This window comes from Dysidea avara, chromosome 3, assembly GCF_963678975.1.
Source record: "Dysidea avara chromosome 3, odDysAvar1.4, whole genome shotgun sequence".
Lineage (NCBI taxonomy): Eukaryota > Metazoa > Porifera > Demospongiae > Dictyoceratida > Dysideidae > Dysidea > Dysidea avara.
In genome coordinates this window covers 40,203,446-40,230,481 of record NC_089274.1, presented here as the reverse complement: position 1 = coordinate 40,230,481, position 27,036 = coordinate 40,203,446, and the positions used below count along the sequence as shown (strand labels likewise).

Below are 27,036 nucleotides of genomic sequence, written 5' to 3'. Positions count from 1 at the left end.
TGCCAAGTTGGATTTCACATCTTTTTTCAGCATAGCCTTTTTGAGGGCCACACTCTTTTTTTTACAGCTTGGCTGTTTTGGATTAGATTTCACTTCTTTTTGTATTTGTATACCACAAAGCCGGCCTATGGCCGGCTTTGGGGCTTTTTTAACCTATCTTTTTTTCTTTACCACAGGAAGAAGAAAAGATGAAGCAGATGTTAAATACTTCAAATAATTCTAATTTTATCAGTAAATGTACAAATTATATATATAACACATATTTATTACAGAACTCTACATGGTGGTTTCTTTGTAACTGAACACTCTACAAGGTGAGTCCTTCTAGCTGATCTCTCTACAGGGTGAATTGTTTGTAACTGAACTATCTACAAGGTAACTTCTTCTAGCTGATCTCTCTACAGGATGATTTGTTTGTAGCTGAACTATCTACAAGATAACTTCTTCTAGCTGATCTCTCTACAGGGTGAATTGTTTGTAGCTGAACACTCTACAGGGCGATTTGTTTGTAGCTGATCTCTATACAAGGTACTAGTTTTAGCTGATCTCTTGAATTCTTTTCGGGTGACTGCTCTATTAGGATGACTGCTCTATTAGACTATCTTGATCTTGCACTTGTTACACCAAGTTGGATTTTGTGTTATAACTCCGTGGCTTTAAGTCTGATTCTTCTACACCATTAAAGAGCCTTTCTAAGATGATTACTCCATCTGTAGAGCGAATTTCAAAGCATTACCCCAAGTGGTTTTTTTCTGGTGAGCGTGGAAAGTAGTTGTTTTTTATAAGCTAATCTCAATTGCATAATTGTTACACACCGTTGGTTTTTTCATTGTATCTTCCTGGTTTTTAGCTCAATTTCTTTAAAAGGTTTGAGGTTCAATAGTTAACCTATTCACCCACCGATTTTCAGCTTCTTCCCATAAGTGGTTTACCCTGTAGGCGTGACAACATATTGGTGTTATTTTTCATGAATAATTGCTAATAACTCTTTGCCTATTTATCGTATTCCAGCCAAGGTTGGTACAGAGATGCGCCTTTATACCCCCCTTCTGTGTGCCAAATTTCTAGGCAATCGGATATCGCGTTTGTGTTTTATAGCAGTTTTTGTAAGTGTGTGAAAAGAGGAAGAAAAATAAGAAGAAAAAAAGAGAAGAAACTAAGCCAGTTTTTGAAGTTACATATCTCGGGAACACTTGAAGTGATTTCGCTCAAATTTGGAATGTGGAGTACTGAAGTTGGAGGGTGTATCCACAGCAAACATTGTCTTGTTTCATCAAGGCAGCACAGAGCTACAGAGGTGTGAAAATTGTGTTTTCGTTCTTTCTGTCAATATACTCACAGGTATTGCATGCCGGCTTCTTGGGCCGCACGACACACTACCGTGTGTCTTGATAAATTTTAATAATGGCTATGTCATCATCGTTAAACTTTAGTAGCATTAACATCATTGCAGCCATTTGTTGGCCACCACCTTTGATTTCACAACTTTTTCACCCAGGCTTTTTTGAAGGCCAAGCTTGGCTGTTTTTAAGTGGATATAGATAACTCTGGCCAGTGCTGACCCCTACTGCATATGAAATTTAGAGTTACTGTCTACCATTTATATGTCTTTTGATCATGTTGTTTCAGCTGTCCTCCTTAATTTGGCTGACTTGTAACAAATTTGAAGTCCTGGTGTTAAGGGAGAATGCTCTATGGAGTCTCTTATAAATTTATTGTTGCTTATTAAATAGTTTAGCAGACAGATTACCACAGCTTCACCCATTTTGGATGAAATATACGTATCTACTGTACATGGCAAGAAGCAGCTGAGCCAAATGAATTAAACAACTATACTATTATCTTACTTTATTATGTTATTTTTGACCTATGATCGATTAAACAAGTGCCTGTAATTTTTCCCATAGACAACATAAGACAAAGCTTGAGGAAAAGGCAAACAAGTTGGGTTTTCGCTCATCGGGTCACATATCATGCCATTACCAGCAATCAGCAAGAAATGGTGGTGTTTAAGATACTTAGTTTATTATCCTGGACCTAGACATGGATTACAGACCATCCCGATGTCTTTCTGCTAGTATAACAGACTGAATCAATTAAAAAACCTTACCACCATTTCCACGATGTAGACAATTGTGCCTTAATATGTTCTGGTGTTGCTAAATGTTCAATGACAGATGGGACACTGTTGCTGCTCCCTGCTGTACATCTGTGCTTTCCCATGTACGTACTTATCATAGATAAAATAAATATACATAAAAGAAATTTGTTGATATTTGTATACATTTTTCCTTTAAAAGTGGAATGTCCTGTTCCAAACAATGGAACACTATCATGTCCAAATGGAGATACTACCGGTGTGTTTGAGGATGCTTGTACATTTTTGTGTGATGTGGGTTATGAGTTACAAGGACCAAGTAATGGAACTTGTTTAGCTGATCAAAGTTGGAGTGAAGGAGATCCAATTTGTGTAGAATTAAATTGTTCCACATCACCACCTGTTGATAACTCACAACTAGAGTTACCATGTGACACACAGTACCAGTCAACATGTACTACTGTCTGTGTTGATGGCTACACTGGAGGAGGAGGATCCTACACATGTGTTGTGACTGATGTGGCTACTAATAATGTGGGATGGAATGGGTCAACTAATTGTGAGAGAGGTAAGTTTAATATATTCAAGCTTTAAACAGTTCAGTTCTGGCAATTGTTTTTATTGGATGATGTATCATTCACCCACTTATACAATCCACAGTTCTCATATAAAAGCACTTATTGTTTCACTTGTAACTAGTATTGCACCGATAATCGGATTGGTTATCGGAAAAACCATATATTGGCTGTGTTTTTTGTATATCGGTATCAGATTGGCACCACAATGAAAACAGTAGCAGATACAGATATATGTATTTATTTAAAAATACATGCTCATGTGTACCAAATGATGTGATGTTTACAAATGCATTGAGTTGCATTTTCCTGTATTACAACTTCGTTATTACTGCTTCAGTATACTGTCAGCTGTTGTTGTATTTATGGCGCAACAGCAGTATAAAGACCAGGCTTGATTTTGTGTACAACATTCCAAAAAAAAAATGAATAAATAACTAAGCTTACCCATCTAGATCTTTAGTAAAGTCCATCTTCAGTTTAATTAAAGATGAAACATGCTTAAAATACTTTAGAAAATGGGTGGTTGCTAAACAAAATGCTCTGTGATATTACTAGACTTCTTTGTTCATCCTGACAAATGTAACTACAACATTAAACAGTACCTCCCATAATCGAATTACTTTAGGCTTGTTTATAAAAGCAATGGAATAGTTAAACACGGGTGACTACCCACTGCAGGCTATTAGCCTGTAATATGCTAGGGAGACCAAAGTGAGATTTGCAATGCCTGAGTAATATGTCTTTAGAGACCTCAAAGATCAAAGCATTTATGCATAACATTTTCTAATGGTAGTTTGAGTGGATCACCAGTGTCCTGTACGACCACAAAGTGTATTCAACAAATTTCATACCTTGTGAAATGTTTCAATTGAGAAAAGCCAAGTATTAGAATGTTATCCAGGTAATATCAACATATGTATACCTTGTAAAAATAACTTCGTATTTTGCTTGAGTGTATATACCTGCCCTGCCAAATGGTATTCTCTTATATACAGATACCACAGTGTCTCACTGGTCTTCTTGTCTACTTTAGTTGCCACATAGCAAAAAGTATTGTAAGAATGTAATAAATGCCACATTTCAAGTAATTGTCTGGTACAGTCATAGTTTCTATTTATAGCAAATAACAGCAAGATGGTGGCATGATACTACAGTACCTTAAAGCAATTATGCATGAAAGCCAGTCCTGTACATAAAAATCTCTTTGGCCACTAGTGAAAATGGTTGAGTCATAGCTCAAATTTTTGGAAGACCTTATCTGTTAAGTGCTTAAAGTTGATAGCATATATGTGACCCGCTGAGCAAAAACCCAACTTGTTTGTATAATTCATTTTTTAGATAAATGCCATTGACAGGGGCAGATCCAGGGGGGTTCAAAGGGTTCAACAAGTTAGCCTGTTAGTGAATGTCCCAATTCATGTTTAATAGAGTGACACAAATCCCAACCCTGTTGCCCATTGCGCTCAAGACTTATGATGCATTAAACAAGCGCCTGTAATTTTTTCCCATATAAGCACTGTACAAATCAATTGTTTTGCTCTTCTTGTTGCTTATTGCTATAACTCTAAAAGTAAAACTTTAACAGCCCATTCATTTTTCCCTCTAGACAACAAAAAGGTCATAAGATGAAGTTTGAGGAAAATGCAAACAAGATGGGTTTTCGCTCAGCGGGTCACATTTCATACCATTACCAACGATCAGAAATGGTGGTTTTAATAAATACATTAAGTATTCAATAATACTTAGTTTATTATCCTGGACTAGACCTGGATGGCATACCATGACAGATGATGTCTTTCTGCTAGTAAAGCAGATGGAATCAATTAATAAACATTACCACCATTTCCACAATGTAGACACTTGTGCCTTGATATGTCCTAGTGTTGCTTTTGAAAAGCATTTTGGAGAGCAAATATATGTAAAAGAAGTTTGTTGAGTGACATTGGTATTTATAGATTTTTTTCCTTTAATAGTGGAATGTCCTGCTCCAAACAATGGCACACTCTCATGTCCAAATGGAGCTACTACTGGAGTGTTTGAGGACACTTGTACATTTTCATGTGATTCAGGTTATGAGTTGCAAGGACCAAGTAGTGTAACTTGTTTAGCTGATCAAAGTTGGAGTGGAGGAGATCCAATATGTGTAATATTAAATTGTTCCACATCACCACCTGTTGATAACTCACAACTAGAGTTACCATGTGACACACAGTACTGGTCAACATGTACTACTGTCTGTGTTGATGGCTACACTGGAGGAGGAGGATCCTACACATGTGTTGTGACTGATGTGGGTACCAATACTGTAGATTGGCAAGGTACAACATCTTGTCAGAGAGGTAATCTATAATGGTCTATGGTACTATTTATCTTGTATGAATTTCTTATAGTTCAGTGTCCACAGATATTAATGCCAGAAAATGGAGAAATATCTTGTTCACTAATAAATGATCCATCTTTTTCCTATGAAGACACTTGTAGTTTCACATGTAACACTGGCTATGAGCTAACTGGTAGTCCTCAGAGAACATGTCAGTCTGATGGTAGTTGGAGTGGATCACTAGTATCCTGTACCATCATGGAGTGTCCCTCATCTTCACTACCAATGAACAGCATGTTGGCTGTGTCTTGTAGGAGCACATATCTGTCAATGTGTGATCTGGAGTGTGAAGAAGGCTTTAATGGTAGTGGAGACCCGTCATATGTGTGTGATGTGTTGAGTGATGGATCAGTAATGTGGATGACAAATGAAGGAGGATGGAGTTGTGAGAGAGGTACAGACGTTTATTAATTAAATTGTAATTACTGTATTATTCAAATATAGTCCAATGTACCAGTTTATCATCACCCAGTAATGGTGAGGTCTCATGTAATTCTACTGGTGTACCACGTTATGAAGATCAATGTTCATTCTCATGTGATCCTGGATATGAACTGACTGGGTCCTCAACCAGACAATGTTTGTCTAATGGGTCATGGAATGGAGCTGATGTGACTTGTAATATTCTTCATTGTAACAATTTGACTAATACAATAGAGAATAGTGTATTAGTTAATGATTGTGGTAGTGAGTTTGGGTCAGTGTGTAGTCTAGGATGTGAGACTGGCTACAGACCAGTTGGTAATGACATGTTCACTTGTGATAGTGTCAATGACACAGTGGAGTGGACAGGAGAAGCACTACAATGTGATATTGGTAAGTTACTAATATAGGTCATTCATACACCTCATACTTTTCCTTGCAGTGACTTGTGTTGATCTCTCAATGCCATCTGATGCTACCATTAGCTGTAGTAGTAACAATCAACCACTACAATATCAAGACACTTGTACATTCCAGTGTAATGATGGTTATGAATTAGAAGGTAGTGTGATGAGACAGTGTGAGACTAGTGGGGAGTGGAGTGGTACTAGTACACAGTGTAACATTCTTCATTGTCCTGACATCACAACAGTGGTAGCTAATAGTAGACCATGTGACACATCTTACACTAGTACATGTATGGTGGAGTGTGAGGATGGGTATGACATGTCTGGAAATGCTCAATATAGTTGTGACCTTAATGGTACAGAAGTAACATGGACCTTATTGAATGGCAGTGATGTTATGTGTTCTCCAGGTAAAAATAAATTTATACAGTTGTGTGCATATTACAGTGAAATTTTATATTTCCACAGTGCCATGTAATAATCTAACTGATCCAGAGAATGGTAATGTGACTTGTCCCTCTATCACAAGTGTCTTCCAGGACACATGTACTTATTATTGTAATCGTGGTTATCAGTTGAATGGTAACAGACAACCAAGTTGTACTGCTGATGGAACATGGAGTAGTGAGCCAGTGACTTGTATCATCTTAACATGTAATGATCCAGAAATGGAAATAACAAACAGCCAATCAGTTGGTGATTGTAGTATGACTTATGGTTCAAGGTGTTTACTGAATTGCTCAAGTGGTTATATTGCTAGTGGTAATGGGGAACATGTGTGTGATGATGTGAATGTTGAGGAGACTTCAGTAAGGTGGAGAAGTGTTGGAGAATCTCTTGTTTGTATTAGTTCTGGTAAGTGTTGTTTAAATCTATAATTATGTTTAATAACTTTCTGCAATACAGCAACTGAATCAAGTGAGTCAGAAACACCTGCTGCGGTTATTGGAGGAGCAGTAGGAGGAGTTGTAGTCTTTCTATTGATCATTGTGTTGTGTATTATAGTAGTGTTTGTGAGATGGTCTCATAAGAAAAGTACTTATGCCATTGACAAGGACAGAGTTTATGATGAACCAAATGCTAACACTGCTGTTTTCATATCACCAAATCCAGCATATAAGACTATGCAGTCAGACAGTAAGGACAGTAAGGAGTACGACTATATAAAGGATAATGAAGTAGAACAATATCAAGATGGTATTAAGATGGAGTCTAATCCCTCTTATGAACTATCAAAAGGTTTAGATAGTACTGCAGATGTCATCATTCAGCCTAATCCATCCTATGGTGTTTTAAGCTCTCAAAGGAAGATCAGTGAAGACCAGTGTGGTAATGTGCACCATAACAAGTTTGCACACAATCCATTACCTTTCTACACAGGGTATACTATTGTCAAGATGGAAGATAATCCTTCTTATAGAACAACCAGTAAAGAGGGCAATGCAAACTTGGGATCTGATATAATAGTGACCCCTAATCTATCCTATAATTCAGTGGCTAAATCTAGTCCAAAGGAAATAACAAGTGATTATGACTATGTACGTACTGACATATTATGAACTAACCTGTCACTGTGTACCATGTCTTATCTTATGAGTAATTTGTATTATTTAAACATTGGTCTGGTAAATTATGCAATTAAACATACTGTATAATGATAGCCTGCATACATGTGCAGTCACACAACACTACAATAGCATTCTGGTACCAGCTGTATACTCCAGTACTGACCTTATCAAACAGCTGGCTGCATTAAGAATGTCACTTTACCCACTAATAACTTAATGACTGGTGACCTTATTATCCACACAGCACAGATATTTGAAAAGTTGGATGATTGAGCATTTTGACAATGCCTCAATGTTGCATAAGAGAAACACTAGGTTTTACAGTGATTATGAACACTGCAAAATTGTTTATACATCTTGTTCTTCACTTTGTTTAAATTGTTTTTTTGTGTGCTGCAATTCATATGTACGCAGTACAGTTTTACTTTATGTGTTAGCTACTTGTTAAATTGTGTGAAATAGTTCCTCAATCATTCGTAGTTTCTCTGAACTTTTAGTAAAATGTAATTTATGTGATTTAGTTGTGCAAGAGCTTTACTTAGTCACCGCATGAGATTGCAGTACACCCAGTTTGTAGCTACATACATACGACACTGTAGCTACCCTCTGGAGCTTGTACTATATTTCTCAAAAAAGTCATATAAGACTAGTAAGTCATATAAGACTAGTAGGAAGACATTTTCTTCCTTTTGACATGTACATAGCTTCAGATCATGATCACTCAGCTGTCCATGTTAACTGACATTATTATCTAATCCCAAACAGCCAAGCTGTAAAAAAAGAGTACAGCCCTCAGAAAGGCTATGGTGAAAAAATATGTGAAATCCAAGGTGGTGGCCAACAAATGGCTGTGATGGTAAGTTAATGGTAAAAATTTTAATAATGACAATTCAGGTGAATTTTGTGCCAAGACCAAGCGGCACCAAGTTCACCTGAATTGTCATTATTAAAATTTTTACCTAAATCACAGCCATTTCTTGGCCGCCACCTTGGATTTCACATATTTTTTCACCATAGCCTTTCTGAGGGCCACACTCTTTTTTTTTACAGCTTGGTTGTTTTGGATTAGATAATAATGTCAGTTAACATGGACAGCTGAGTGATCTAAAACTATGTATGTCAAAAGAAGAAAATGTCTTCCTACTAGACTTTTTGAGAAATATAGTACAAGCTCCAGAGGGTAGCTACAGTAGATGGTAAACTATCAACCCCAATTTACTTAAAATCACCTTGAATACTGAAACTTCACAACATAAAAGTTGAAGGTCTATACAGGACTCAACGGTCCTGTAGCATTATACTATTTATACAGATATGCATACGGTGTATGCATGAGTGAGATACAAATAAATTGGTTTGAGTCAATGATCAGAGTTAATTAGTTAATTGTGTTAAAACTGTGAAAGTAGTTGAAACTGGAATGGCTGAACATCGATAACAGGGAATATGAAGTAGAGAAGTACATTATTCCATGAAGTCACAGTACGTGGAAGTTATGGCAACTTGTTTAGAAGACGGTGTTATTTTATATGAAACTGGTGTAACCTATTTGAAAATCCGGAATATCTTACATAAGTTTTGATATGGTAAAACATTATGTAAGGATACTGTAATATTATTACTGACAGTTACAGTAACAAGGCTTATAGTATACCACAGTACAATACACATACCATACATATTGAATGACTTTAATCATTTCATGTACACAATCCTTACAAATGCCTACCACAGTGTCTCCTCAGTACTCATGTGATGTACATAGTATATTTTCATGCACATAGCCTCCATACAGGCTTTTGGCCTTCTTGTAGATCCCTAGTGCATTGGTAATCAATAACAACCTCATGTTGTGTGATGTGTGCAACTTTATGTGTTAAAAGAAGCCATTCTGTTGCTTCATGAAGCCAGTTTGTTGAATTCAAAAAAGTAGTTTATAGTGTTCAAGAAACCATGCAAGGAAAATATTGCTATAATCCAAAGAGATTAGTGAAAAACACAATTTAGTGAACTGGCAAGTTTCATGCTGTATATCCATCTGCAAATTAAATTCTACCACTATAAAGTTATTATACTCTATCATCATGCCTCAATTATTGTCAGTAATGAGCAATTATATAAGTTTGACTGATTGGTGTTCGTCTTGTTATAAAGCAACCAAATATGATTCCCACCACATATATTATTATGTGTATACAAGAAGTATAACCACCTTTTGTGATAGTGGAGATAAGCAAATGCATAGAATATTATCTCAGCTATATACAGTAGTTCATCCTATGTTTCAGGAACATGCCGTAATTATTATCCATCACTCTCACGTTTAGCATCTGCCATTGAGAAGGTGTTGACAGAGTCCTTGGTTTACATGCACAACATATCTATATTCATGCAAAAACAGCTAAACTGTAAAAAATGGGTACAGCCTTCAAAAAATACTCTTGTAGATATGTAGGTTTAAAAGTCATGTTATCAGAGGTGGGAGCAAAGTGTTCCTTGACATTGTGGTGTTTATTGTAGGTTAAGAGCTCCCTGCCAAGAAATAGCTGAGGTCATGATGTTAATCAATCTAATGATGTCTTTGTATGAAAACTGGATTTCTAACTTGTATCCCTATCTCTGGTACTTGCTTACTCTCATGAGTATTATCACTGAAAAATGAGAAGTGTTCTATATAGCTACAAGTCAGCTGAGAAGGATAAATCAGTGGTACCTTTATGTCCAAACAACGTCACAGCAGCAGCTGTCAATTCTTTATTACTTCAAAGCTCCAGCAATTGCGCTACAGTAATATACTTGGCTAGAGATCATCCTACCATCACAGCGTTCCATCAGTGTTGTTATATATACTGAAGTATTACAAAACTAGTGTGTACTTTATAATGCTGTTTGATTTCAATGATAAATATACACAATCGACAAAACTTATTTTTATGCTTTTATTTTAGATTTGAAACACATTACAATGATATCATCAACCAGTCAGGTGATCACTATAATGATGATGACATCATGTTGTATCAACCTATCAGGTATAGCAATTAAGTTTATCACAATTTGCTCTAATGAAGGAGTGGAAAGTACAATTAATAACTTGAGAAAACACACGTTATATCAAAGTATGGCTACTAGTGATTACGCAGGCTGAAATATTGATATGTGTAGTGCTAAAGTCAAAGCAATATTTTATTGTTATTGCCTAAGTTTAGAGATTGTTTTATGGTCTATATGATGGTATAAATGATCATGCAAAGATAAGCTTGCAGCATTAACTGAATGCAAAATGTTGTATTGAGCACAATAAATTTTGATTCATGCATTCATACATCACAACGTTGAAACCGGGTCACTACTGCTGACCCGGATGACCCACTGACCCGGATGTGACCTGGATTGACCTGGATGTGACCCGTCGGCTAGTCTCGAGCGAGCGAACAAGTCTACATTTTGAGCGTTCGAATCGTGTTGAGTAAATATTGCAACTTCAGCCTAGCTGTAGGTTGAAGACCAAAAAAAAAAAAAAAAAAAAAGGTCTTCACCTACTGACAATAGCTACCCCTCACCATAGATACCCTCAGTTTCGTGCTACATACTGCACTTACTAACAAATGGGCGTGACTAAGCATATGTTGGTAATGCGATAAGTGGGCGTGGCTCACGAAAGAGCTACGCGATAGCGTTTATAAGTTCCACGTCGTCAAACGAACAATTTCGTTTCTCACATGATCCAATCCGGGTCAGACCCGGATAAATTGTAAACCGGGTCAGACCCGGATGACCTGGAGAAAATGTGACCCGGATGACCCGACCCGGTTTCAACGCTGATACATCATACTCTTGGTATCTTCACTATACAATAATTGTCATAATATACTGTAGCTGCATTTGTGATGAAAACACTGATTAGATGGGAACTGCATTAGCCATTGGAGTGCTATAATATCTATGCATGTATTATAGGAAATACTGGAACTTTGAGGAGTTTTGGTTGCATATGTAGATACAGTTGATCAGTTGATCCACACTAATATTTTATTATTAAACAGCTTCCATCTGTTAGTAGAGTATTTGTTTAATACAAGCAACCACCTGACTACTTTATTAGGATAGTCCATCACTGCATGACAGTTCTATTACAATGTCTGATTGTATCTTAACTTTCTTACCCAAAATGTACAATTGTTTAATTATATCCTTTACTTAGTCCAGCAAAATACCTGGTTTAGATACCTAATATTCCAATTTTATATGCCAGCATTATTGCTGCATCTCTAAAACGTTTGTTGGACTCTGTCAATTTAATATTGATGCAGGCTCATGCTTAACCTCATGATGTATACCAGTCATTGTGTCAGGCTTTGCTCATAGCTTACAGTCAGCTCATAGCTTACAGTCAGCTCCTGTCAATCTGATATATAGCACAGCGTTGAAACCGGGTAGGGTCATCCGGGTCACATTTTCTCCGGGTCATCCGGGTCCGACCCGGTTTACAAATTATCCGGGTCTGACCCGAATTGGATCACGTGAAAAACGAAATTGTTCGTTTGACGACGTGGAAACTTATAAACGCTATCGCGTAGATCTTTCGTGAGCCACGCCCAACTATCGCGTTACCAACATACGCTCAGCCACGCTCATTTATTAGTAAGCGCAGTATGTAGCACGAAACTGAGGGTATCTATGGTGAGGGGTAGCTATTGTCAGTAGGTGATGACCTTTTTTTTTTGGCCTTCAACCTACAGCTAGGCTGAAGTTGCAATGGAACCCCCCGTTTTTAAAAGTCTCGATCCGCCCCTGTTTACTCAACACGAATCGAACGCACAAAACGTAGTCTCGCTCGAGACTAGCCGAAACATAACTCTTATCGCACGCTTCGGCTTTAATTAATCCGGGTCAATCCAGGTCACATCCGGGTCAGTGGGTCATCCGGGTCAGCAGTAGTGACCCGGTTTCAACGCTGATATGGCATATCAGTACCTGTAATATGTGATTGCTCCCATGCAAACCCACGTAGCACTACTAACCTATGCCAGTAGACATGTAACAAGCTCCTATTGATGTGATATAGACTCCTATTATGGTGAGTTCCTTGTATATAAAGCCTTGAGTGTTGTGGCATGGTCTTGGCACAAAATTCACCTGAATTGTCGTTATTAAAATTTTTACCATTAACCTACCATCACAGCCATTTCTTGGCCGCCACCTTGGATTTCACATCTTTTTTCACCATAGCCTTTCTCAGGGCCGCACTCTTTTTTTACAGCTTGGCTGTTTTGGATTAAATTTCACTTCTTTTTGTATTTGGCTTTTTAACATATCATTTTTTTCTTTACTACAGGAAGAAGAAAAGATGAAGCATGGTGATTTCTTTGTAGCCGACCTCTCTGCAAAGTGATCCCTCTAGCTGATCTCTCTACTGGATGACTTGTTTGTAGCTGAACTCTCTACAGGGTGATTTGTTTGTAGCTGAACTCTCTACAAGGTAACTTCTTCTAGCTGATCTTTCTACACGGTAATTTGTTTGTAGCTGAATTCTCTACAGGGTGATTTGTTTGCAGCTAAACTGCTGAAATCTCTACAATGTAACTTCTTCTAGCTGAACTCTCTACGGGTGGCTTGTTTCTAGCTGATCTCTCTACAGGGTGACTTGCTTCTAGCTGAACTCTCTACAGGGTGATTTGTTTGTAGCTGAACTCTGTACATGGTAGTTTCTTTGTAGCTGAACTCTCTACAATGTAACTTCTTCTAGCTGAACTCTCTACAGGGTGACTAGTTTCTAGCTGAACTCTCTACAGGATGATTTGTTTCTAGCTGAACTCTCTGCAAGGTAACTTCTTCTAGCTGATCTTTCTACAGGGTGATTTGTTTGTAGCTGAATTCTCTACAGGGCAATTTGTTTGCAACTGAACTCTCTACATGGTAGTTTCTATGTAGCTGAACTCTCTACAATGTAACTTCTTCTAGCTGAATTCTCTACAGGATGACTTGTTTGTAGCTGAACTCTCTACAGGGTGATTTGTTTGTAGCTGAACTCTTTACAAGGTAACTTCTTCTAGCTGATCTTTCTACAGGGTGATTTGTTTGTAGCTGAACTCTCTACAGGGCAATTTGTTTGCAACTGAACTCTCTACATGGTAGTTTCTTTGTAGCTGAACTCTCTACAATGTAACTTCTTTTAGCTGAACTCTCTACAGGATGACTTGTTTCTAGCTGATCTCTGTACAGGGTGACTTGTTCCTAGCTGAACTCTCTACAGGTGATTTGTTTGCAGCTGAACTTTCTTACATGGTGGTTTCTTTGTAGCTGAACTCTCTACAATGTAACTTCTTCTAGCTGAATTCTCTACAGGATGACTTGTTTGTAGCTGAACTCTCTACAGGGTGATTTGTTTGTAGCTGAACTCTTTACAAGGTAACTTCTTCTAGCTGATCTTTCTACAGGGTGATTTGTTTGTAGCTGAACTCTCTACAGGGCAATTTGTTTGCAACTGAACTCTCTACATGGTAGTTTCTTTGTAGCTGAACTCTCTACAATGTAACTTCTTTTAGCTGAACTCTCTACAGGATGACTTGTTTCTAGCTGATCTCTGTACAGGGTGACTTGTTCCTAGCTGAACTCTCTACAGGTGATTTGTTTGCAGCTGAACTTTCTTACATGGTGGTTTCTTTGTAGCTGAACTCTCTACAAAGTGACTTCTTCTAGCTGATCTATCTACAGGATGACTTGTTTCTAACTGAACTCTCTACAGTGTGATCTGTTCATAGCGGAACTTTCTACTGGGTGATTTGTTTGCAGGTAAACTCTTTGCATGATTGTTTCTTTGTAACTGAACTCTCTACAAGGTAACTTCTTCTAGCTGATCTCTCTACAGGATGACTTGTTTCTAACTGAACTCTCTACAGTGTGATCTGTTCATAGCGGAACTTTCTACTGGGTGATTTGTTTGCAGCTAAAATCTTTGCATGATTGTTTCTTTGTAACTGAACTCTCTACAAGGTGACTTTTTCTAGCTGATCTTTCTACAGGATGACTTGTTTCTAACCGAACTCTCTACAGTGTGATCTGTTCATAGAGGAACTTTCTACTGGGTGATTTGTTTGCAGCTAAACTCTTTGCATGATTGTTTCTTTGTAACTGAACTCTCTACGAGGTAATATCTCCTAGCTGATCTCTCTACAGGGCAATTTGTTTGTAACTGAATTCTCTACAGGGTGATTTATTTGAGCTGAACTCTCTACATGATGGCTTCTTTGTAGCTGAACTCTCTATTAGGTACCTTCTTCTAGCTGATCTGACTACAGGTTGACTTGTTTGTAGCTGAATATCCTACAGAATAACTTGCAATGTAATATAACTGAGTAAATTATAAATGCAGCTGAATGCTTTATTAGGGTGACTGTTCTATTAGAGTATCTCGATCTCGCATTTGCTGCACGTAGTTGCCTTTCGAATCATAACTCAGTGATTTGTAATCCGATTCTTCTGTACTACTGCAAGGACTTTCTATGATGATTATTCCAGCTACATACTGATTTTCAGCTCGTTGCTCTAAGCGGTTTGCCTGGTAGACACGAAAACTAATAGTTTTTTTAATTCATAAAAATCGATCGCGTAATTTTGACACAGGTTGGATTTTGTGTCATATCTCCATGGTCTTTATCCCGATTCCTTTCAAACCACAAAAAGGCACTCCTACGATGGTTGCTCCATCTACATATCAATTTTCAACTGATTCCTCCAAGGGGTTTACCCTGTAGGCGTGACAGACCTTCGACCTTATTTTACGCAAATAATCGGTCATAACTCCGTGAATGTTCATTGGATTCCTACCAAAGTTGGTACGGAGATCCGCCTTAATGAGCCCTTTAAGTGTGCCAACTTTCAGCCCAATCCGAGCACGCGTTCGTGTTTTATGGCGAATTTTGCGAAGTGTGCAAAATGAAGAAGAAAAACAAAGAAATTAAAACGAAATTTTGTTCGCTCGTATCTCGGAAATGGCTGGAGCGATTTTCTTCAAAGTTGGTATGTAGACTCCCCTAACTGGGCGGCACGTCTCCAGCAAATTTGGTTCCAATCGGATAAGGGATCACAGAGCTACATAGGTGTGAAAATTGCGTTTTCTTTCTTCCTGTTAATATACTCACGGGTGGCGCGCCGGCTTCTTGGGCCGCACGACACACTACCGTGTGTCTTGATACTGAATGCTTTATTAGAGTATCACGATGACTGTTTTATTTGAGTATATTTTGATGACTGCTCTATTACAGTATCTTGATCTTTTCACTAAAATCAAGTAGCTGAAAAGTGATTGGCCGGACCATGGGATCCGGCCCTGACCCATTACACAACATTTTGAATCAAGAACTGTTCGTAAAGCACCTCTGCAATTCACGTATACCAAAAGAAAGAAATCGTGCCGCGCGTCCCAATCATATTAATTATCATCTGAAAAGTGAAGTATCCATTATGCTTCGCTGTCGGCTATGTTCAGCCAGTTACACAGCAGCATGAATCAAGAACTGTTCAAAAAGCACCTCTGCAATCAAAATAGCCACTATGATAAATATGGATGATTTCCATTTCGAAGAGAAGCCATCACATGCTAACGCCAAATTGACACCTTTCGCTGTCAGCAAAGATGAATGGGACACAAAGGAAGACACTGGTAAGTCCATAAAGAATGCATTGTACGTACTGCGGTATGCCAAAAGGCACCTCTCAGGACGAAGCGATGTCGAACAGTGAAAAAATCAGCCCGTAGCCTTAGCCATTATTGAGTTACACTTATCTGAGCGCATCAGGCAGTCAGTCAGTCAGTAGAAAATTCCATTAAATATATATATTTTAAATTCCGTAGCAACTTGTTGAAAGCGTTTCGGGTTGATCTAAAAGCTTTTTTGAGCTTATAGTTGGTATGAATTTACCTGAGCGTTCACCTGAGCCCCCGCCAAATATAGTAGTATCAAAGAGGTGAACATGTGCTCACTCCCAGTGGTTTTGTACAGGAACAAGCATGTTTTCATATTATAAACATGTTTGCGTGCCTGAATCGTCCGTACTATATGTATGGGATATTTTTGAAGCCTCAAAACTCACCTTTTCTTGTCCGTATCAAGGCGCTTTTATGATTAACAGTTCCGGTGTTTAAAGGGCTTCACAGCGCTACTAAATGTTTGGGCAGCTAGCCCGTGTAACAAGAGTTATTAACAAGAAATGAGGGCTCAGGTGAACGCGAACAGACTATAGTTTTACCTAACCAATACTGCCTCATCATTGTCAGGGAAAATTGAGGCTGTTTTTTTGAGTGATTTTATTTTGTGGGCCACGCCTACTCCTTTGTGGTCCCTACTATACACTACTATCATAGTGTATGATTATATGGACTAGTACTTTTCCATAAAGGTGATTTTCATCTCATTAAGATGTCTCTAGGATGATTTTCAAAGGTGGAATTTTTGGCAGTGTGCAAAATTTTCACCTGGATCCCTACTTAAATGGTATTACTGTACTGTTCAAGATATACTACTCTTCTGTTATATGTTCAACTATAAGCGGTTGCTAGAGCTGGGCGATATACCGGTATTGTTAGTAATCTGTGATATTTAATTCATACTGGTTTTGATACCACCTGCTTTTTAAAATACCACCATACCGTCTGGGCACTATGGCTTCCCTTTGGGCTTGCTTCATCCCATATTTAGACGGTAACTAGACATGTGACAATGTTTGTAGGCAGGTGCTGATGTAGTCAGCTAACCAAACTATGTAAACAAGTTTGTTTGTGGTAATTTGTACCTGAGGTTTGCTGAGCTACCATGGGTATTTGGTGCTTTTGTTGAGGTAAATGGCAGTTACTTTAATATCAATGGCTTTTACATAAATACCGTGATATTTAGTAATACCGTGATACTTTTTATGGAAGGTATACCGTTTGCTATTTTTCAATACCGCCTAGCACTAGCAGTTGTTTTAACAAGTGAACTAATCCTGCATCATCAGATTCCAATATCACCCAGTGTATCATCTTTTATAGTAGCTAGTAGCACCACACATGCGACCATGTATGAACTTAGTTATCATACAGTACGATAGTTACGTATATTAGGAGGTTTGGGTTTTTCTGACCAAAAATATCACCAAAAAGCCAGCTTCACAATACCACCCTGACACCTTGGCAGTATTGTTTGCCAAACCCAAAAGTGCTTTCAGTACGATCCTAAATGCTTCCAATAAATCGCTACAAATTTTAATTTTTTTTTATATTCAATGGAATTTTCTAATTGTCTGCTTGATGGCTTCAGGGGTGTAGCCAGGATTTTTTTTGAAGGGGGTTCGGTTTAAAGTGGAATGTCTCAAGGGGAAGGTCTGGGTGCTTCCCCTAGACCATGTTGGGTCGAAAATGATGCATACACAAAATGTGCCCTTAGGCAGTAACAATAAAAGGTACTGTTTGTGCATCTAACTAGCTAAAACCTACACACTGCTGTTTATGCAGCTTATAGAAACTATAAACCTATTGTAAAACTAACTAAGGCCACTCCAAATAAGACTGTAGTTTCCCGTCCTGAGGTTTTCGTTTTTCGGTGCGGGCGGGAGGCTTATTATCATTATTCATTATTAAAGATTCGACTGCTCTATTAGAGTATCTCGATCTTGAGAGGATTTCAAGGTCATGAAAATGGCTTTTTTGCAAGCTAGCAACCATTAGAACCGTTTATTTTAGGTTTCATCGTGCTTTTTAGCAACGCAAAATAAAAGGCTCCATGAGAAGTTTCCAGAAAGCAGCACAGGAAGTGGTTTTGGAAAAATAATGACAATAATGACCATTTAGTGCGGGTGCTCAGACGTGATGCGGGCGGAGGACGGGAAACTACACTCTCATTTGGAGTGGCCTAATCTTCACTTCCAGACAGCATACTGACAGCCAACTTCAACCTCGTAGCACACAGAAGCCCTCCACACTCGAGTCCCTTAGTTGGCAATACTTCTTTCCAGCTATACAATATTCTAGGCCAGCGTTGAAACCGGGTCGGGTCATCCGGGTCACATTTTCTCCGGGTCATCCGGGTCTGACCCGGTTTACAATTTATCCGGGTCTGACCCGGATTGGATCATGTGAGAAACGAAATTGTTCGTTTGACGACGTGGAACTTATAAACGCCATCGCGTAGCTCTTTCGTGAGCCACACCCACTTATCACATTACCAACATATGCTCAGCCACGCCTATTTGTTAGTAAGTGCAGTATGTAGCACGAAACTGAGGGTATCTATGGTGAGGGGTAGCTATTGTCAGTAGATAAAGACCTTTTTTTTTCTTTTTTTTTGATCTTCAACCTACAGCTAGGCTGAAGCTGCAATATTTACTCAACACGAATCGAACGCTCAAAATGTAGACTCGTTCGCTCGCCCGAGACTATCGGCTTTAATTAATCCGGGTCAATAAGGGTCATCCGGGTCAGCAGTAGTGACCCGGTTTCAACGTTGTTCTAGTCCAGTCCTCCTGTTGATGGTCAATAACTTCAGACTTGGCTTGTACTCCAATATGTTCGAGACATCACGTGCCCACAACATGTAACAAACAAATCATTCATCAAGTAAATAATATCTAATCAAAAACAGCCAAGCTGTAAAAAAAGGTGCGGCCCCCATAAAGGCCATGGTGAAAAAAGATGTGAAATCCAAGGTGGCGGCCAAGAAATGGCTGTGATGGTAGGTTAATGGTTACATTTTAATAACAACAATTCAGGTGAATTTGGTGCCAAGACCAAGTGGCACAAAATTCACCTGAATTGCCGTTATTAAAATGTAACCATTAACCTACCATCACAGCCATTTCTTGGCCGCCACCTTGGATTTCACATCTTTTTTCACCATGGCCTTTATGGGGGCCGCACCTTTTTTTACAGCTTGGCTGTTTTTGATTAGATATCACTTCTTTTTGTATTTGTATACTGCAAAGCCGGCCTATGGCTGGCTTTGAGGCTTTTTTAACCCATGTGTTTTTTTCTTTACCACAGGAAGAAGAAAAGAACTTAAAGAAGAATTTTAGTACTTCAATTATTTTTGATTTTATTAGTAATTATACAAATTATATACATATATTTATTACATGCTCATTATTCCCCACAGGATTTTTTTTGCAGCTGATCTCTCTACTGGGTGACTTGAAATGTAGCTGAACTATATACAGGATGGTTTCTTTGTAGCTGAACTCTCTGTAACAGGTGATTTGTTTGCAGCTAAACTCTCTACATGGTGGTGTCTTTATAGCCGAACTCTCTACATGATGGTTTCTTTGTAGCTGAACTCTCTATAAGGTGACTTCGTCTAGCTGAACTCTCTACAGGGTGATTTTTTTGTAGCTGAACTCTCTGCAGGGTGATTTGTTTGCAGCTGAACTTTCTACATGATGGTTTCTTTGTAGCTGAACTCTCTACAAGGTGACTTCGTCCAGCTGATCTCTCTACGGGGTGATTTGTTTCTAGCTGAACTCTCTACAGGTGAATTGTTTGCAGCTAAACTCTCTACATGGTGGTTTCTTTGTAGCTGAACTCTCTACAAGGTAACTTCTTCTCTACAGGGTGATTTGTTGTAGTTGAATTCTCTACAAGGTGGTTTGTATGAGGCTGAACTCTCTACATAGCGGTTTCTTTGTAACTGAACTCTCTACAGAGTGATTTGTTTGCAGCTGAACTCTCTACATGATGGTTTCTTTGTAACTGAACACTCTACAAGGTGACTTCTTCTAGCTGATCTTTCTACAGGGTGAATTGTTGTAGCTGAACTATCTACAAGGTAACTTCTTCTAGCTGATCTCTATACAGGGTGATTTGTTTGTAGTTGAATTCTGTACAGGTGGTTTCTTTGTAGCTGAACTCTGTACATGATGGTTTCTTTGTAGCTAAACTCTTTACAAGGTGACTTCTTCTAGCTAAACTCTCTACGGGGTAATTTCTTTGTAGCTGAACTCTCTATATGATGGTTTCTTTGTAAATGAACTCTCTACAAGGTAACTTCTTCTAGCTGATCTTTCTACTGGGTGATTTGTTTGCAGCTGAACTCTCTACGTGGTGGTTTCTTTGTTGCTGAACTCTCTACAAGGTGAATTCTTCTACCTGATCTCTCTACAGGGTGATTTGTTTGTAACTGAACTCTGTACAAGTGCGTTTTTGTGGGTGATCTCACTGCAGGTTGATTTGCTTGTAGCTGAACTCACTAAAGGGTGATTTTGCTTGTAGCTGAACTCCTTGCATTGTATCTAGTTTCTAGCTGATCTCTCTACAGGGTGATTTGTTTGTAGCTGATCTCTCTACAAGTTGATTTGTGTGTAGCTGATCTCTCTGCAGGTTGATTAATTTGCAGCCGATCTCTCTACAAGGTAATTTGTTTGTAGCTGAACTGTCTATAAAGTGATTTATTTGTAGCTGATCTCTCTGCAGGTTGATTTGTTTTAGCTGAACTCTCTACAGGGTGATTTACTTGTAGCTGAACTCCTTACATTGTGACTAGTTTCTAGCTGATCTCTCTACAGGGTGATTTGTTTGTAGCTGATCTCTCTACAAGTTGATTTGTGTGTAGCTGATCTTTCTACTGGTTGATTTGTTTGTAGCCGATCTCTCTACAGGGTAATTTGTTTGTAGCTGAACTCTGTACAAGGTGCTTTTTTGTAGGTGATCTCACTGCAGGTTGATTTGTTTGCAGCTGAACTCACTAAAGGGTGATTTGCTTGTAGCTGAACTCCTTACATCGTGTCCAGTTTCTAGCTGATCTCTCTACAGAGTGATTTGTTTGTAGCTGAACTCTCTATAAGGTGATTTATTTGTAGCTGAACTCCTTACATTGTGTGTAGTTTCTAGCTGATCTCTCTACAGGGTGATTTGTTTATAATTGATCTCTCTACAAGTTGATTTGTGTGTAGCTGATCTCAGCTGATCTCTCTATAGGGTAATTTGTTTGTAGCTGAACTCTCTATAAGGTGATTTGTTTGTAGTTGATCTCTCTGCAGATTGATTTGTTTTATCTGAACTCTCTACAGGCTGATTTGTTTGTAGCCGATCTCTCTACAGGGTAATTTGTTTGTAGCTGAACTCTGTACAAGTTGATTTGTGTGTAGCTGATCTCTCTGCAGGTTGATTTGTTTGTAGCCGATCTCTCTACAGGGCAATTTGTTTGTAGCTGATCTCTCTACAGGGTGATTTTTTTGTAGCTGACCTCTCTTCAGGGTGATTTGTTTCTAGCTGATTTCTCTACAGGGTGATTTTTTGTAGCTGACCTCTCTTCAGGGTGATTTGTTTCTAGCTGATTGTTCTACAGGTTGATTTGTTTGTAGATGAACACTCTACAGGGTAATTTGCTTGTAGCTGAACTCCTTACTTTGTGTCTAGTTTGTAGCTGATCTCTCTACAGGGTGATTTGTTTGTAGCTGAACTCCTTACATTGTGTGTAGTTTCTAGCTGATCTCTCTACAGGGTGATTTGTTTGTAGCTGATCTCTCTACAAGTTGATTTGTGTGTATATAGCTGATCTCTCTGCAGGTTGATTTGTTTGTAGCCGATCTCTCTACAGGTAATCTGTTTGTAGCTGAACTCTCTATAAGGTGATTTGTTTGTAGCTGATCTCTCTGCAGGTTGATTTGTTTTAGCCGAACTCTCTACAGGGTGATTTTTTGTAGCTGAACTCTCTTCAGGGTGATTTGTTTCTAGCTGATCTCTCTACAGGTAGATTTGTGTTGATTTGTTCATTGCTGATCGCTCTAAAGGTAATTGATTTGTTGCAGTTGAACACCCTGCAAAGTGTTTTGTTTGTAGCTGATCACTCTAAAGGGTAATTTGTTTGTAGCAGAACTCTCTCCACAGTGACTTGTGTGTAGCTGAATTCTGTGTAACTGAATTCTCTAGAGAGTGACTTAATTGTAGCTGAATGCTCTACACAGTGCATGACTTGTTTATAGCTGAACTTTCTTCAGTGTGACTTGTAATGTTCTGAATCTCTATAGTGGTATATTTGCTTAACTCTCCACATGGTGACTGTCTTCTTGCTGGACTGTCTATAAGATTAACTGTTTGCAGCTGAACTCCCTACAGAATAACTTGTGATGTAATAAAATTCTATAATGGAGTAAATAAATTAGCCGAATGCTCTATTAGGGTGACTGTTCTATTAGAGTATCTCGATCTCGCATTTGCTACACGGAGTTGGCTTTCAAATCATAACTCAGTGGTTTGTAATCCGATTCTTCTGTACTACTGCAAGGACTTTCTATGAAGATTATTCCAGCTACACACCGATTTTCAGCTCATTGCTCTAAGCGGTTTGCCTAGTAGGCGTGAAAACTAATATTTTTTTATCCATAAAAATCGATCGCGTAATTGTGACACAGGTTGGGTTTTGTGTCATATCTCCGTGGTCTTTATCTCGATTCCTTTCAAACCACCAAAAGGCACTCCTACGATGGTTACTCCATCTACATAGCAATTTTCAACTCATTCCATGAAGCGGTTTACCCTGTAGGCGTGACAACAAATCGATCTTGTTTTACGCGAATAATCGGTCATAACTCCTGAACCATTCATCGGATTTGTACCAAATTTGATGCTAGGATTCGCCTTTGGACTCCCTTTCTGTGTGCCAAATTTCAAGGCGATCGGAGTACGCGTTTGCTTGTTATAGCAATTTTTGCAAGTGTGCGAAAAGACGAAGAAGAAAGAAAAAAAAACGAAGAAAAAAAAACGAAACTTTGGCAGCTCGTATCTCGGAAATGGCTGGAGCGATTTCCTTCAAATTTGGAATGTAGACTCCCTTGGCTGGCGGGCAACTGTGTAGCAAATTTGGTTCCAATCAGATAAGTGATCACCGAGATACAAAGGTGTGAAAATGACGTTTTCGTTCTTCCTGTCAATATACTCACGGTGTGGCGCGCCGGCTTCTTGGGCCGCACGACACACTACCGTGTGTCTTGATACATCAACAGTTCACAGTTTGTGCTAACCTGACACATGTATAACATGACCACTCAAGTTTAGCAGCTGCTGCCTTGTAATATGTCCCAACCGACCATTTAACAGTCCTTCGCCATTTCACTCGTGCCATTTCAACCATGCATCATGTGCACATTTGATCTCGTGATTCAATAGATATGCTTTGCAATAGTTCAGAATGAATGTGATGTGACCCTCAAGAGTAGTACAGAGGAGCGCCAGTGGGCAAGTAGCTACCGGAGAGCTCCAGAGCTGTAAGATTTAGTGTGATTTTTAATTTTCAAAAATTCTGCCTCTGAAAGGGGGGGTTCGTCCAAACCATCTGAACTCCCTGCCTATGCCCTTGGGCTTCAGACAAGTATAATTAGATAATGGCTAAGGCTACGGGCTTTGATTTTTTCACTGTTTGACATCGCTTCATCCCGAGATGTGCCTTTTGGCATACTGCAGTATGTACAATGCATGCATTATGGACTTACCTTTGTCCTCCTTTGTGTCCCATTTCTTTTTGCTTACAGCCAAAGGTGTCATTTTGCAGTAGGGCAATGGTTTCCCTACGGGAATCATCCATATTTTCCATGGATTGCAGAGGTGTTTCTCCTACTGTTCTTCATTTGTAGTACTGTGAAACAAGCTGAACATAGAAGTGTAGTGGTCACTTTCACTTTCGAGTCACTAATCGATAGTTGGGATGCGCAAATCATCTCTATTTTTCGTGGTGACTGGATTGATTGCAGAGGCGCTTCTCCTACCTGTTCTGCTGTGTAACAAGCTGAACATAGCTGAAAGCAAAGCATAATAGCTAGTTATTGATATTTGGGGCATGCGTTCAGTCGAAACCTTGTTGTCATGCCTACAGGATAAACCACTTATGGGAATAACTTTAAAATCGATATGCATGTAGGTTAACCATCATAGCTCAAACTTTTTGTGGTTTAAAAGAAATCGCAGTGACAGCTACAGATTTACAAGGCAAAAACCAAATAACTGTAAGTCGCGGGGTCAAAATACTCTAATAGAACAGTCACCACAGCAGTCACCAAAGCAGCAGTGTCGTGCAGCCAAGTACAGCCAGTGTGGGCGGGCGACATACTCGTTTTACGGAACCAGAAAATGCTGCTTTCAATCATCCTTTACAGGTGAGACCCAGCCTTCGATACATAATGAGGATGGAGCTTGTTTAGACGCCGGTTTATCCAGGATTCTGGAGAGGTAAGTAAACATCTGAAGGCGTTTGTTAATGTCAAAGTTAAGGCTATTGCACCTTCATACCGTGGTACCCAAGTATCATCACCATAGTTTATCGATGTTTTGAACGTGCCTAAGCAACAAAAGTATGAACAACAAAATTGAGATAGGTTCTTTTTATCCCACTTGTATTTTCAACATTAAGGGTCATGCTGCTCAGTGCTGTATTTTACAGCTCCTTGTGTCTCTTCAGAAGGAGAAGTGTTAGATAGTTCTGTACTGTCAGGGTGGTGGCAAGAGGTGCTGGTAACCCTGGGAATAATAAAAAATCTAAATAACATGGCTCCAAAGTGCTTCAATGGTATAATTAACCATTTCTGCAGTGGAAGCTTCCTCAGGGTAGGGCATCTCCCATTCTTAGTTGAGTCGGATCTGCCCAGCCGTCATTGGCTTGTATACGCACTTTCAAAATTCATCTTATTTCAGCCACTTAGTCTTCAATGATTCCTGTAGAAAAGGGAAAAAGTTAAAATTAATTATCAAGATCAACCATAGGCTGGCTTTGGAACTTGCAATTACAAAAAGAAGTGATATCCACACAAAAATATCCAAGCTGTGAAAAAAGGTGCGGCCCTTAAGTCTGGGTGAAAAAAGTTGTGAAATCAGAGGTGGCGGCCAACAAAAGGCTGCAATGATGTTAATACTAATAAATTTTTACAATGCACAGCCATTATTAAAATTTATTAGTCTTAACATCATTGCAGCCATTTGTTGGCCCCCACCTTTGATTTCACAACTTATTCACCCAGATTTCTTAAGGCCACACCTTTTTTCACAGCTTGCAATTGGCTGCTTTTGTGTGGTAATAATGTTACAAAAAAGTAAACAAACAAGTTTAAGGAAAAATTAAGAATTTTAAGCTTGATTAGGGATCATAGAAAAATAAAGTAGGGAAACAAGGGAGGTTACACCTGCAGATATACTACCGGACATTTAATCCCTAATTCAGTTAGGGATTAAAATGATGCCCACTACAATATATACAGGTGTAGGCAACCTCTCTTCTTTCCCTACTTTTTCTTTCTATGATCCCTAATCAAACTTATAATTCTTACTTTTTCCTTAAACTTGTAGTTAGAGACTGGCCATGAGAATCTTCAAAAACCCAAGGCGAAGCTAAAGCACAAAGATCTGAGTGGGTAGTCTCTAATTGACTTAGAAATGGTTGCTGATAGATTATTTATCCTACATGATTGGTCAATCAGGGGCATGGTCATGTGCCTTGTTTTCTGTGGTAAAACTATCTGTTATAATTATCTAATCCAAAACAGCCAAGCTGTAAAAAAAAGAGTGCGGCCCTCAAAAGGCTATGGTGAAAAAAGATAGGTGGCGGCTAAGAAATGGCTGTGATGGTAGGTTAATGGTAAAAAAAAATTAATAACAACGTGAATTTTGGTGCCGCTTGGTCTTTGCACAAAATTCACTTGAATTGTCGTTATTAAAATTTTTACCATTAACCTACCATCACAGCCATTTCTTGGCCGCCACCTTGAATTTCACATCTTTTTTCACCATAGCCTTTTTGAGGGCCACACTCTTTTTTTATAGCTTGGCTGTTTTGGATTAGATTTCACTTCTTTTTGTATTTGTATATCCCAAAGTGTGTGTGTGTAGTGTGTGTGTGTGTGTGTGTAGTGTGTGTGTGTGTGTAGTGTGTGTAGTGTGTGTGTGTGTGTGTGTAGTGTGTGTGTGTAGTGTGTGTGTGTGTAGTGTGTGTGTGTAGTGTGTGTGTGTGTAGTGTGTGTGTGTAGTGTGTGTGTGTGTGTAGTGTGTGTGTGTAGTGTGTGTGTGTGTAGTGTGTGTGTGTAGTGTGTAGTGTGTGTGTGTGTGTGTGTAGTGTGTGTGTGTAGTGTGTGTGTGTGTGTGTGTGTAGTGTGTGTGTGTGTGTAGTGTGTGTGTGTGTAGTGTGTGTGTGTGTGTAGTGTGTGTGTGTAGTGTGTGTGTAGTGTGTGTGTGTAGTGTGTGTGTAGTGTGTGTGTGTGTGTGTGTGTAGTGTGTAGTGTGTGTGTGTGTGTAGTGTGTGTGTGTAGTGTGTGTGTGTAGTGTGTGTGTGTGTGTAGTGTGTGTGTGTAGTGTGTGTGTGTGTGTAGTGTGTGTGTGTAGTGTGTGTGTGTGTGTGTAGTGTGTGTGTGTGTGTGTGTAGTGTGTGTGTGTAGTGTGTGTGTAGTGTGTGTGTGTAGTGTGTGTAGTGTGTGTGTGTAGTGTGTGTGTGTGTGTAGTGTGTGTGTGTGTGTAGTGTGTGTGTAGTGTGTGTGTGTGTGTAGTGTGTGTGTGTGTGTGTGTAGTGTGTGTGTGTGTGTGTAGTGTGTGTGTGTGCGTGTAGTGTGTGTGTGTGCGTGTAGTGTGTGTGTAGTG

At 39.0% G+C, this 27,036-nt stretch overlaps 2 protein-coding genes across 2 annotated transcripts in view; both read left to right on the top strand.

Annotated features, from left to right (window-relative positions):
- Nucleotides 1-7,506, top strand: part of LOC136250969 (sushi, von Willebrand factor type A, EGF and pentraxin domain-containing protein 1-like) — a 105,994-nt gene extending 98,488 nt beyond the window's left edge. Inside the window, exons 9-16 of the mRNA XM_066043326.1 lie at nucleotides 2,301-2,666; nucleotides 4,650-5,015; nucleotides 5,067-5,450; nucleotides 5,501-5,872; nucleotides 5,922-6,296; nucleotides 6,355-6,741; nucleotides 6,793-7,215; nucleotides 7,267-7,506. Of these exons, the coding sequence (XP_065899398.1) occupies nucleotides 2,301-2,666; nucleotides 4,650-5,015; nucleotides 5,067-5,450; nucleotides 5,501-5,872; nucleotides 5,922-6,296; nucleotides 6,355-6,741; nucleotides 6,793-7,215; nucleotides 7,267-7,445 (2,852 nt within the window). The 3' untranslated portion in view covers nucleotides 7,446-7,506. The remainder of the gene's footprint in view (nucleotides 1-2,300; nucleotides 2,667-4,649; nucleotides 5,016-5,066; nucleotides 5,451-5,500; nucleotides 5,873-5,921; nucleotides 6,297-6,354; nucleotides 6,742-6,792; nucleotides 7,216-7,266) is intronic.
- The window catches only part of LOC136250971 (uncharacterized), a 184,812-nt gene that overhangs the window by 56,091 nt on the left and 101,685 nt on the right, over nucleotides 1-27,036 (top strand). The window lies entirely within an intron of this gene.